A 14,018-nucleotide genomic window follows, 5' to 3' on the forward strand; every position below is an offset into this window, starting at 1 on the left:
ATTGATACTCATTTTGTGCTATCTATCTACTTCAAATATCTAGCAATCTGAATAAAAAGAAATACTTTGTGCAAGAAGTCATATCAAGCTGGGTCCTGGTTCCTTTATAGAAAGAACGAAATCGACGTCACTCAGCTCTTTGATATTGTTTTTAGATAGCCATTTACCTAAACGTATAGCATCAATTGACATAGTTACCTCCCCAACATCTGCTATTGAGCATTGTCCCTTTACACTACAAGTCCCCACTGTGTCTCATTAAATCAAATAGAAAGCACTATAATATCTTGCGATATTGTTCACTTTTTGTCCCTAGAGTCAGTCGTTAACAATCTCCCAGGACCTGGTCGGTTTCCAACTCTCCCTCGACGAACTCTTCTCATCTCCCATGCCTCATAAGAGTAAGTGTGTTAGTAAGTTCCTAGGGTGAAGGGACATTGTAGCACTAGCCTTGTTACTTAATCAACCCATCACATAATATCATTATAGGTCCATAATTATACCGTTCAACCGGTTACGTGAAATATTGAACTTTGAAAAATTGACTATCCTAAAAATACGTCTTTTTCGCTGTTGCCATGGAAAGTAAGGAGCACAACTCGACTGCAATCGAAGATAGAGATGGCGAAGGATGTTCTTATCTCTCAATCCTATTTATTCTTTTAAGAAATAGGGTTCGAGGGCAATGTTAAATTTTTGCCAACAAGCACAGAATTACAGGCAAATCTAAAAATTATAAAACTACTTTTTACAACTTGATATACGGCTAAGTTGCAAACCGCTTCTATATTAACGGTAATTTTATCACCGGTTTACTCAAACTATTATTTACAAAATCTTCTAGGGCATAATGATCGGTCCTTTGATGTTGTGAGTCGCCATCTGGCTGCCCCTGTTGCCAGATTCATTTGCGCGCACATATAGATCTTATTACCGGACCGATTTTGTTCGTTGATAGCTCATAAGATTCATCTCGATCTGTAATGATTTCCATAAAACAGTATTTCAATAATTAAAATAGACGAGTGCCTGCTAGTAATATCATTATTTTCCCAAAAATATAGTGTGTCCTGTTTTTATTTATTTTGGAGTAAATTTACCTATGAAAAGTTTTCAATCACTAATGCAAAGATGACTACAGACAGCGCAATGACCGAAGGAGCTCTTTTAAAAGCAAACAAGAATTGTACATTTTCTAATAATTTACCAGGTTTTAAGAAAGTATTTGAGCCCAAGAACTGAAGATCAAAGCCGGTAACTCAATACTACCCCCAGACCCCAATCCTAAATACCTCGGCATTACATTACACATTGAGGAAACCGCAAATAAAATCGCAAAAAGAAACAGCCTGGTGAGAAAACTCGCAAGTACCACCTGGGGAGCCTCACCACAGGTACTGAGAACGACTGCTTTGGCACTGTGCTATAGTGTGGGAGAATACTGTGCCACTGTTGGATGAGGAGCCCACGTTTAAACCGCCTTGACATCCGATTAAGATAATCAATGAGAATTATAACAGGATGTCTCAAGTCAACTCCAACTCAGTGGCTCCCAACACTGAGAGGCAATGCACCACCAAGCCTTAAACGACAAGAGGCTAATCAAAGGATGCATGCAAGAATTGACGAAGCCACAGACAAGATCCCCATAAAATCAATCATAAAGGGGGCACCTTCAACAACAAGACTCAAATCGAGAAGACCTTTACACCTAACACAAATGGCAGACTCCAGTGTTGAGGAAAACTGGAGAGAAATGTGGAACAGGGAAACACCAAGAGGAGGAAACATCATTAAAGATCCAACCAAAAGAGTTCCTGTATTCAATAACGCCAGGAATTATTGGATTTTCTCAAATCGCCCCTTAACTGGACATGGCAGAACTGCATCAAATATGTGCAGATGTTAACTTGAAAACAGTGATACCTGTCAGAAATGTCAGGCATCCCCAGAGACCAGAGATCAAATCGTCCTCCACTGTCCAGTCACGAAACTTGAAGGTGGCTACGAAATCGTCCTTAGGGCGAAGGAAGACTTAAGAAGCTGGGTTGATGATATAAATTTGGAGGTGTAGCCATACGCTACTACTCCTACTAGCCCAGGATGAGCAATATATTTTTACACGGAGAAGTATAAAAGCATATGTACATATTATGTTATATTATGCTATTGGATGTTCCAGCATTTCTGTCAACTATTAGTCTTAACACTGATTGATTAGGCACCCACCACTTTCTTAAACTTGGCAATCGTATACACATAGATTGAACTATTTAGTAAACAAAATCTTCGCATGCAACCAACCCCCACCCGCAAAACATATTTAAAAATAACAAAAACAAAACAAAAAAACATAACAAATAAAAAACAAAAACAAAAACAAAAAAACACACACACCAAAAACAAAATAACAAAAATAAGAACAATACAAAACAAAACAAAAACAACAGCGTAAAAACAAAAAACAAAAAAAAAACAACAAATAACAACAAAAACAAAATATAAACAAAACAGAAGAAAAAACAAACACAAAAGAACCAAACAAAAAAAAAAACAACAAAAACAATAACAAACAAACAAACAAACAAAAAGAAAACTTATTAACAACAAGCAATAACGGTCCTTAAAATAAAAACAAAACATTCAAACCTCAAACCAGGAACCACCATAGTATTGCGATATTGCCATTTGAAATAATAATAATAAAAAAAACAAAGTTTTCTCTTTCTCTCTCATCCTCAGTTCCAAGATAGATTATTTATAGTATTATTTAAAGGAAAAGCCGGCATCCAACACCTAAACCACCCGCACATGGAATGGAACTCACCTTCAAGTTAACAGTTTGTGTGTGCATCCCTGCCTGGTCAATGTCTTTCATCATAACAACGTTCTCATTATTGTCTCAATAACATTTATATTGTGTTATATGTTTTAGGATGTGATCCATAGCCTCAATTCGGGAATATTTCGAGGGGAACAAGATACCTAAAAATGAATTTAAAGTTAAAATGATAGATTTATAAACTTGACGTTTCAGTGAGTTAAGAAACTTAAGTTATTCTTGGCAGTAAAATAAGTAAACTTAACCAAAATCATGTAGAACGAACCGGAATGTCGTCACTCAGCTATTTGTTATTGTTTTAAGATAGCTATTTTAATTATAAGTTCTCACTAAATGATATTAATCACACCATCTACGTTCAAGGTTACACACAATTATTTTTTTCTGTGTTGGTACGTTATATCGGCTGGCGTGTGTGTTGTTGTATTTTACCTAAACGCATATCATCAGTATTTCTGATTTTGAATTTAATTTTTAGCGTATAGATGCTGTGCGCGTGTCTAAGAAACTCACAACATTGCCATCCGAAAATATGACGGACCAGCACACAAAACTATGTGTAACGTTGAACTTTTATTGTCTGGTTATTGCAGTTTATTGAGAATTACTGAAAGGAAAAAGGGACGCCCAAAGACTAGATGGTTGGCTAGGGTAAAGGATGATATGAAAGAACTGGCCCTGGAGGAAAATGATGCTATGAACCGAGATGCATGGAAGTGTGGCATTCTTTATGGCAATCCTGCAAAATGCGAGATAAGCTGAAATAAGAAGTAGAAGTGAGAATTACTCAAAAACATGGATGGCAAAAACAAAAAACAAAAACAAAGACCTGAGTGACGTCAACTTTGTTCTATATATAAACCAACACACACCATAATACCGTTTTAAGGCTATGGGTCACAATATGTAAGAATTAATTTGCGTCAATAAACGTATTTTTGTGATATCAAAAGATAGTATGAGTTTATATTTGATTCCTAAAATGAATACAATCTGGTATTGACTTTGGGAATGCACAAGTCCATCAACACAACAGGAAAAAAGTAATTCGAAGGTCTCTGACTCCATCAGTATAATCGGGAGAGAGGTGATTTTGAGACAAAAAAAATCCCACAAGAAAGAAAGAAACAAACAAAAAACAAAACAACAAAAAAACTCATAAAATCTCTCTCTCTCTCTCTCTCTCTCTCTCTCTCTCTCTCTCTCTCTCTCTCTCTCTCTCTCTCTCTATAATATATATATATATATATATATATAATATATATATATATATATATATAATATATACATATATATATATATATATATATATATATATATATATATAACTCAAATATATAAATATAACAACTCAAACCCATGTAACACACAGTGCTGACGATGGCCGTTAAGGCCTGAAACATCGATGTAGACTGACCACCAACATCGTGGTAAATATTACAATAATAATTCGCTATAATATATATATATATATATATATATATATATATATATATATATATATTATTCTATCTGCTATTTATATGCTATTTCATTTTATTTTCGTAGCAGGTGGCAAAGGAAATATACATGCGATGCCAATATATTTTTTTTTAGAATCTAATAAAGCTCTATTGATATTTTTATTCAACGATATTAATAAAAAAAAAATCTATTCTTATCCTATAAAATCCAATTTTATTTCACAAATATCATCATTTCTGTAACTTAAAATAGAAAATTAATCACGATGTTCTAATCAAACAATGATTTTAAAACGGTGTATCGTGTCATCCTGATCTTTTGTTGAGCAAAGTTGAGTGAACATCTGCATGCTTAATTGCGGAGATGCACACACATTTTCATAATATCTGAAAAGGAAGAAATAATAATATTCAATTACCGACATGCACATAAAACACCCACATTCAATTTCTAATTTTACGCTCTCGAAATATCGACAAATTAATGAAATCTGATTTCTTTTAAGATTCAACGTGCCCGGGAAATTATAGAGGCGTTGGCTATAAAAACGACTGGATTCCCCTGCTTAGAGTGGTCCTTGCTTTGCCAAAACAACGAGTCAAAATTAGAGAGCCCTCTTGACAAACATCTGTGATTTCCCTCACAACCAGGAAAACGGAAACTGAAGAGGTGTAACGTTGCAATCTTCGTCATTATTTTAAAAAGATTCTTTAAAACTCTTCCCTTCAAAAAAAAAAAACAACAAAAACATGAACAAGTTAGAAATCAAGAAAGGCAAAATCAAAGCGTGAAAGAAATGAAAAGGGAAAAATAAATATAATATTATGCCCGTTTGAAAGGCAAGCAAGACGACCAATAAATAACTAACTTTCCTTTTGCCTCGGGATCATACTTATCTATTGGTAAAGTGACCACCTTACATATTATATATAAAAAAAGATTCGATCCAGCGGAGACCAAAGGGAGAAGATGGGTATAAATCAAACCCGGTGGAAAGTATTTTGTGATAGACAAGCGAAATCGAACTATCCTTATGGTAGAATGGTCTAAGTTCTAAAACACTGCTAGGGACAGAGATCAACCTGTTTTTTTCATACAATTCAAACTAAACAAATTTAAGAAAAAGAAGTGTTAAAAAAAATAAACAAAACCAATAATAATTCGAGGAAAAAAACAAAACAAAAACACAAAGAATGAACGTATTCTAAAATAACTTGCTCTCTTACGATTGAATAACTTCTTCAAAGCTTTGCAGCTGAAAATGACTTTGATAATAATTACCATATTGTCAACAAAAGCAATTTTACAGTAATCCTCTTGTCTCTCCGCCTGGAACAAAACTGGGCCGTCGCCACTCATTCAACTCCTAGCCACAGGGGTCGATGAGACTACAACAATAGGACGAACTTAAACAAGGTCGGCCATCTGTCTGTTCCAAAGAACAAAAGGACGATTCCCAAACAATGATTAGGATATGATCTCAGATCAGGGTTCATTAATCTGATCGTTGTGGGAGATCAAAAATCTTGATTTGTCGTGACAAGAATGTTTTCTTCAGAATTTACATCTGTGTCATAAAGTTACCAAGGAAACACATTTTCAAAATTTATATATTTTTTGCAAAAGGACTTCCTATGAAATTTAACCTTTACTTCGGCGGTTTTTTATTCTTCTTTTTCTCTCTTTAATGACATCATATTTTGCCATCTTTATCCTTGTGCAGTAAAAACGGTGTGACTCAGGTTTCAATTGAGGCTTGAGTTCGATGTTAATTATATGCAGGTCTGATAACCTAAATTGTTATGGTCTCATTTGTTGTAATGGAAATACTCTCAAACAAATGCAAAATTGTCAATTACAACAATGTTTAAGAAGACCATAACTGGGTTTGGTTATCATACCTGTAAATCAGTGTACGTAGCTTAAGTATCAGTTACTTCCTTCTTGGTGAAAATGATTGAATCTGGAGGAAAGAAGGAATGGAATTGATGTCACCCAGTTCTTTTCATTTGTTTTTGGACAGCCAATTTGATGATTAGTTTTCACTAAATAAAGTCAATCAGACTGTAAACACTTAAGGTTAACATAGATTTCTGTGTTGGTACGATATATCCGACTAACGGATGTTGTGAGTATTTACCCAAAGTCATAGCATCGATAACGATATAAGAATTATTGATCAAAAGGTGAAATTATGAGTTGAAAGAAATTGTCAAAAGGTGAAAGTTAAAGACAATTGTTCGAAAATAAGAAGACCAATCGGTAATATTTATGTTAACAAGCAATCCTGATGCGAACACCCAATTTACCAAATACACGTCTTGTTTGCATGTCTGTTCTTTCTCGTCTCGTAACTTTATGTGTCCCCCCCTCGTTCCGTTATGGTTGTGACTCGAAACGTATGAGTTGTGAGTTACATTGAAAAGTGATGAGAACTTGAAGTTGGAGAGCGTCACCAAGCAGTCAGTGCAAAGTGGATTTTCTGTAGTGGTTGTTTGATAGTCATATAATCTAGAATGATGATGATGATGATGATGATGATGATGTTGATGATGATGATGATGATGATGATGATGATGATGATGATGATGATGATGATGATGATGATAATAATAATACATAAGACGCAAGAAGTAAACAAATAAATTAAAGTCAGCTTTTATACAAAACAATGTCCGACAAATTAATATTCCGAAAACACTTTACTTGGGTCACAAGCCAACAGAAACTGCTAACATGACGAGACATGACGCTTATATTCGGCTGAGAACAATCTTCTATCTATCTATCTATCTATCCATCCATCCACTGTTCTATCTATCTATCCATTTATCTATTTATCCATCTATCTATCTATCTATCTATCTATCTATCTATCTATCTAATCTATCTATCTATCTATCTATCTATCTATCTATCTATCTATCCATCCATTCATCCATCTATCCATCTATATATTTATCTATCTATCTATTTATCTATCTATCTATCTATCTATCTATCTATCTATCTATCTATCTATCTGTCTATCTATCTATCTATCTATCTATCTATTCATTCATCCATCCATCCATCTATCCATCCTTCCATCAATCCATCCATCCATATATCTATTTATCTATCCATCTATCATATCTATCTATCTATCTATCTATCTATCTATCTATCTATCTATCTATCTATCTATCTATCTATCTATCTATCTATCTATCTATCTATTTGTATCTCTTTATACATATTTAAAAGATGTTTGAATATAGCATGAGGATATTTTATTGCATCCAGGTCGTTTTTATGTCCATATTGGCGGGACATAATAGCAAATTATGCCAAAAAAAAAAAAAAAAAAAAAAAAAGACTGGAATAAAAAGAAAAGAAAAAAAAAACTCGAACAAAAATATCGATAAAATAATATCATAGTGTTCAGGAATATTAAGATATATTCTAAAATAGATGTTTAAATCATCTAATAATAAATTATACTGACGCATGATAATTAGATAATAAAATCGCATAATTCATTGTGGGAGAACAATTCGTATCAATTAGCAGATTAGGCCTATTCCGATCGTCTTTAATATTCCATTTTTTTCTCCTATTCTTAACGCCATTGGGGACACAAACATGTTTATTTATTTATCACAGTGAGAGTTTATTGACAAAACAATCTTCTTCATTAGACCACTGTGTTTTGTTCTGCATGTAATATGGAATTTGTTTATAAAAGAATGTTTTTTGTTTTCTATTTTTTAAAAATTCACTGTAAGGGAAGATGAAATGCATATGTGGATGTATAAAGGTATCGGTTTATATTAGAGTGTTTATGGCTACTAGTATGACAGTCTTCTCCAGATTTGGAAGGTCCTGAGTTCAAATACAGCACTGAGTGGTGCCTAGTTGAGTCCTTGGAAAAGGCTCTTTACTCACAATCTCTCACCGTACTCAGATGTAAAATGAGTACTTGGCCGTTAACAGCTTTGTTTCTCTCAGTAAAATAATAATATTGCATAACAGGCATTATGTTTTGTCCTACATGTAAAGTGTTGCTGGGCTAAGGACCAATTGCAAATCGCATTGAACGCGTTTAGTAGATTTTGGTCTATATCAATGCTCACGTTATTTTTCTTTTAGAAATGAATGGAAAGAATAAAAGCTGACAAAAAAATGGGTAGATGGATAGGTGATTTGAAAAAAGGATAAAATTGACTGAGGATGGTCCGATAAAATTGATACAGAAAGGAATAAATAAATACCAAAATCTCGAGGTGCCTAAATTGACATTGAAATTGAGCTTTTATCAACCGCAATATCCACTAAACCTGCTCAAAGTGCTTCATAGGGGCCCCTGGCCAACAGCAACACTTAACACGTGGGACGGGACATGACGCCTTTTGGCGATATTACCATTTTTTTCGGACAGAAACAACGCTGTTGACGACAAGGTATCTCATTTTATAGATAGTATGCAGATGAGTCACTCAGGTATTTGTTTTTGTTTTTGCCATCCACGTTTATGAGTACTTCTCACTAAACTGTATGAACCAGACTATTTAAGTTCATGGTTACACAGAGTTTTGTGTGTTGGTCCGTTATACTTCCGGATGGCAATGTTGTGAACTCATTGGCCAAGCGCATTCTATCTATACCTGAGTACGGCTCGAACCCAGGACCTTCCGATCCGAAAGCGAGTGTCATACGACAAGACCACAGCGCCGCACAATGAGCCGCTAAATGAGCCATTAAGATGGAGAGAAAGATAAAGTGAGTATGTGACTCATATTTAAGGGAACAACACAAAACAAACGACGTTTCAGCCTAATATAACATATTTCGTGTTTACTTGAAGAAAGCCAAAGGCTGACACGTCGTTTGGTTTGTGTTGTTCCCTTAAATATGAGTCACATTTACTCACTTTATCTTTCTTTCTCTTATAAAAATATATTTGATAGGCATTCAGAAATAATTGCAGGTAGATATATAAATAAATAACCACAAATAAACAGAGGAATAAATGTGAGAAACAAATGTCTTCCAAAGTGTTGTAAATAAGATCTTTACAAGTTATCTGTTGTCTCACTTCAAACAAAACCATTCCATTCAGTAGTAGCAAACACAACAGGGTTCGAAAGTTTTAAGGTGATAATTGAGACACAATTGCAGCAAATACTTAACCTACCTTTTATGTAATGGTTTTACTGCTTGTAAATGGAACTCTCCTTAAAAAGATAGATAAATTGAGATAATGGAGACAGAATTTCACGGTTCTCTCCCTTATTTCAGTAATGCACGGTGTTTGCTGGCAAGTGCGAGACATTTATGAGCAGGCTTACAATGAAAAAATAAAAATAAACAAAAACGTGTGAGCTTTTTTCTAGCACAATATCCACTAAACGTGCTCAAAGCGCTTTACATAATGTCCCTGACCATAGCAAAACAAAGTTCGTATGAGAAGGGCTCTATATTTTTAAAAAAATAACAAGAGCTTTTATATCGCGAAACATCAACTAAATGTGCTCAAAGCGCTTTACAAATCCGTAATTACTGTTTAAAGATTGCCAGAGAGGTGATAAATTAGATAGAAATATAAATGAACTCTGAGAAAATGGCGAAAGGTTGTCGTATAAAACTAATCACTCATCTGGGGACTAAAAATTATAACTCAAAGTCGAATGGCGTTAACCTCATTCATTCTATTGATGATATGCGTTTAACTAGAAAACTCACACAATCCACAAGCCGGATACAAAACTATGTGCACTTAAAAGTGATTTTAATTATAATACCATGCCCTTCGGTGCGACATCGTTATATGATACTGTCGCCTTGGCATTACATGAAGGAATATAGGTAATCCGTCCTAAAATGTCTGATATCAATAGGAATCACCAATGTTGTTTAAAGGGAGTAAATGGGGGGGGGGGGGGGGGGGTAACAATTTTGCCCAAGACAATATATACAAATATGCCTAAAGCGGGATATTCCAGGGACACTGCAATGCCCTAACCACTCTACGACCTCACCCCCCCCCCCACACACACACACACATTTTAAATTTAAGGTGATCAGAAATATAAGGTTTTGTTGGTTTTTTGTTGTTGTTGTTGCCATATTTAAAGAATATATCTATTGTCCTCAACAATACATAAATTTTATCACACTCTCATATTTTGAATTGCAAAATAATTTTTTAGCAGCTAAGTCATACTGTGTTATTACAGTTATGATGAGGTGGGTGGCAGTATTCTCATAAAACATAATAAGATGCAAACTGCATGAGTCATCCCTATTATTATTCATAAACATAAATTTTGTTTATTTGTTTTGAAGGAATTGTTTATCTCTATCAAATCGGAGACAGTGGAAGAACAAACTGGCCAGCTATGCTATAATTAAATTGGGTAGCTTACATTATGCATTGTCTGTGCGTCAGGGAACTCCGCACTGAGGCTTGTGGGAACTGCATCCAAAATGTCATGGAAATGTGAAGAATAAATAATATTCTTGAGATATAAAATAAAAGCAATGCTGTGTGAAGAACATTTGACAGCGTTGGATAGAATATCAATGTAATGCTCTGAATGAAAATTACACAACAAAATACAAACATGTCACTTATTGTCTCAAATAGGTATTATCTCGAAATTTAAAGTTAAAATGATTAGAATTATGAAATTCTAGTCTTGTGATCTTTCAGAAATTTTGTTGATTTTTTTCAATGTAAAACTTATTGATTTTTAATCTAAGTCTTACATTTTCGGCCATACATTCAATTTACCACTTTTAACCATCCCGACAAATTACCGCAGAATACGGTAGGTCACCTTATGTAGCAAGACATGATAATTATATTTTAATATATTTCATGTTTATTTTGTTTTAAATTAGCTTCGTATTTTCATCAATTAGTTCAAGACAGTGTATAAATCTGTGCTAATAAAACCATAAATGACGTGTAACATTATGATAATTCCCATTCATGATAAATAAAGTATATCTATCTTATCTTATCTTATCTTAATTAATCATTTTACGGCCGTACTCTGAAACAGAACAAACAAACAAAACAAGTTTAAAAAAGAAAATGACTCCCATCTTGTCAAAAAAAGATAAAACCCGAGACTTCCTTAAAATCTCAGGTTTGAGAATTCTTGACACGACTTAAAAGATCGATATTTAAAGGACGAGTTTCCTGGCCAAAATTTTATAAACGTGTTCTTTATTTCAAAGTACGTAGAGTATGTGACCCAATGTGTCGATCTTTTATTCTGTGGGATTACCATAGATGGACAACATTGAGGTTAAAGCAAACACATTCTGAGTCATTTAGACGTCCAGATACAAAACTCACTCTCCTCAACAAAGCACACATACACACACGCGCACACTGAGAGAGAGAGAGAGAGAGAGAGAGAGAGAGAGAGAGAGAGAGAGAGAGAGAGAGAGAGAGAGAGAGAGAAGACCAAAGTGAAAGAAAAAGAGGGGGAGAGGGATATATAGTGGGAAAGATAAAGAGAGTGATATATATGAGCCAAGGTCAAAAGGTGCCCGCCTGATACCAGTGTTAAGAAAATTTGATTTTTACTTAATTATGGGCTGTTTTCATTGGGTTAATGCTTGTAATCAATTGATAATATGAAGAAGAGATAAAATTAGATAGCTCAACATACTCTGTTCAACAGAATATGAAATAAACAACTTGAAAGTCAAATTTGAATGCCGTTTGGCATGTGCTTAAAACGAGGTCAACGCATCACCTTTTTAGAAATCATGTAGAAATTAAATGTGATGTTTTAGCTCACGTGATTTAAATTTGACTAATAGTATGAAGTCAAAATTTACGTTTAAACGCAATTGCAGTATATTACATATCTGATTAAGTTTCATATAGAGTTCTTAAAAAGTTGGTGTTGCTTGTGACCTTTGGTGTCATCAAACACAGCACAATACTAAGACTCGACATGAAACTTTAAAGCTCATTTTTTATGTTTATAAAATCTTTTATTATGAGAAAAAAGGATACATTTACTATCTGAATTCAAATCTTGGAGTAAATGTATACCGTTTTGCCGATATTGAGGTTTATTGGTTTTGGTGTCATTTGTCACAAGCAACACGGCATGCGTGAACACGTGGAAGTTTGTTTCGTTAAATGGCGATTCGCAATTTTGATCCACCCTTCTTACCAGTCTTTGAAGTGCAGTACTTTCATTTGCCTTTCCAGCGTGGCTCCAGGCAGAAAAGGTAAGTTGAACTTTGGTGTCATCGCTATTTTACATTGTCACAAGCAACACTTGATATTGGATATTACAAAGTGCCACCAAAAAATTATGTTTTCAGCTGTTATTCTATTTACAAATATGATATTATGACATCTCACATAAGTTTGATTTTGACACAATTAATTATTTCCTTGTAATTCTAATTTTTTATGTTTCAGGATTGTATCAATCAAGAAAAAGACAAAACTCAAGCTTTTGACGAATCCAGATAAAAGAAGGGTTGTCAAGAAATTTGATTTGATTTACTATTAGCACACTAAATTACTACAAACTAGCAGATTTGAGCTGTAGGATGATGTTACCGTATGGTTACATGAATTCATTACCATGGCTGATATTTATCTAGTGTTTGTTTGACTTCTGGTACTTTTTGTGACCATTGGTGTCATTGGTTAAAATGTCACAGGTGACACTTAAGTTTGAAGTTTCTAATGTATTTCTGTTTTCATGTTCTTCAAAGCTTGAAATGTCATTGAATTACATTTTAAGAGGCTATATTACATGTGTTCAGTTGCTATTCTTGATTTATTGAGGCAAAATTGCGTTCTAGTTCCGATTCTGACCAAAGTAAAAGCAACAATGGTATTACTAATATCTAAGCATATTTCCAATTTGCTAGTATTTAGTCTCTTAAAATATTATCGAATTTCATTTTAGAGTAGGTTATTGTGCTTTTTTGACTGAAAATAATGATGTATTATGGACGAAAGTGTGATTTGGTGTTGCTTGTGACATAAGTAATGGTGTCACCGGTCTTATGTCACAAGTCACATTCAGATGCTCTAATTTCCATGTATATTTCTATTTTTGAAGTCTTTGGTTTCTGAAATATTATTAAATTCCATATTTAACTGTGGTTATTACACTGGTTTGACTGAAATTAATGATTTATTGTCGAAATTGCAATTTGGTATTGCTTGTGACATAAGTAATGGTGTCATCGGTCTAATGTCACAAGTGACACAATGTCGCTAAATAACATATGCTTTGGTCACATTATTTCCCAACATTTTATTCCAAAAGTTTCTGAACATTGCTGGTAATAAGCATATGCAATATTGTTGTTGTTGTTAATGCACAAACATTTTTATGAAATAATATATTTGCATTCTATGTTGCTTGTGACCGATGACACCAAAAAAAGCAACATTTTCTCCAATAGTTGGTATTGTTATTGTACTATGATTGTTGTTGATTGTGTCTTTTTGTCTATAACTTACTAAATAAAGTTTGATACTCAACAAAAATCATTTGGTTATTGAGTTTTTTGTCTCATTTTGGTGTCACCGGTCACAGGTGACACCAGCAACCTATAGGTATTGTTGACGATATTATGCTGCGTTAGACCTTAAAGTTATCTAAAGGGCCTTTGATTCATGAAGTACGGGTTTTTGCTACACATATAGAAACATGAATGGACTATTATGTCAATT

The 14,018-nt window shown here is 33.9% G+C and overlaps 1 protein-coding gene across 1 annotated transcript in view; it reads left to right on the forward strand.

Annotated features, from left to right (window-relative positions):
- LOC144962718 (uncharacterized) overlaps window positions 1-3,794 on the forward strand; it is a 13,833-nt gene extending 10,039 nt beyond the window's left edge. The window contains exons 8-9 of the mRNA XM_078895907.1: window positions 317-401; window positions 2,743-3,794. Of these exons, the coding sequence (XP_078752033.1) occupies window positions 317-399 (83 nt within the window). The 3' untranslated portion in view covers window positions 400-401; window positions 2,743-3,794. The remainder of the gene's footprint in view (window positions 1-316; window positions 402-2,742) is intronic.
- The last annotated feature ends 10,224 nt before the right edge of the window (window positions 3,795-14,018 follow it).

This window comes from Berghia stephanieae, chromosome 1 (assembly GCF_034508935.2).
Source record: "Berghia stephanieae isolate SIO BIC M18660-M18661 chromosome 1, UCSD_Bste_1.3, whole genome shotgun sequence".
NCBI classification, from domain to species: Eukaryota; Metazoa; Mollusca; class Gastropoda; order Nudibranchia; family Aeolidiidae; genus Berghia; species Berghia stephanieae.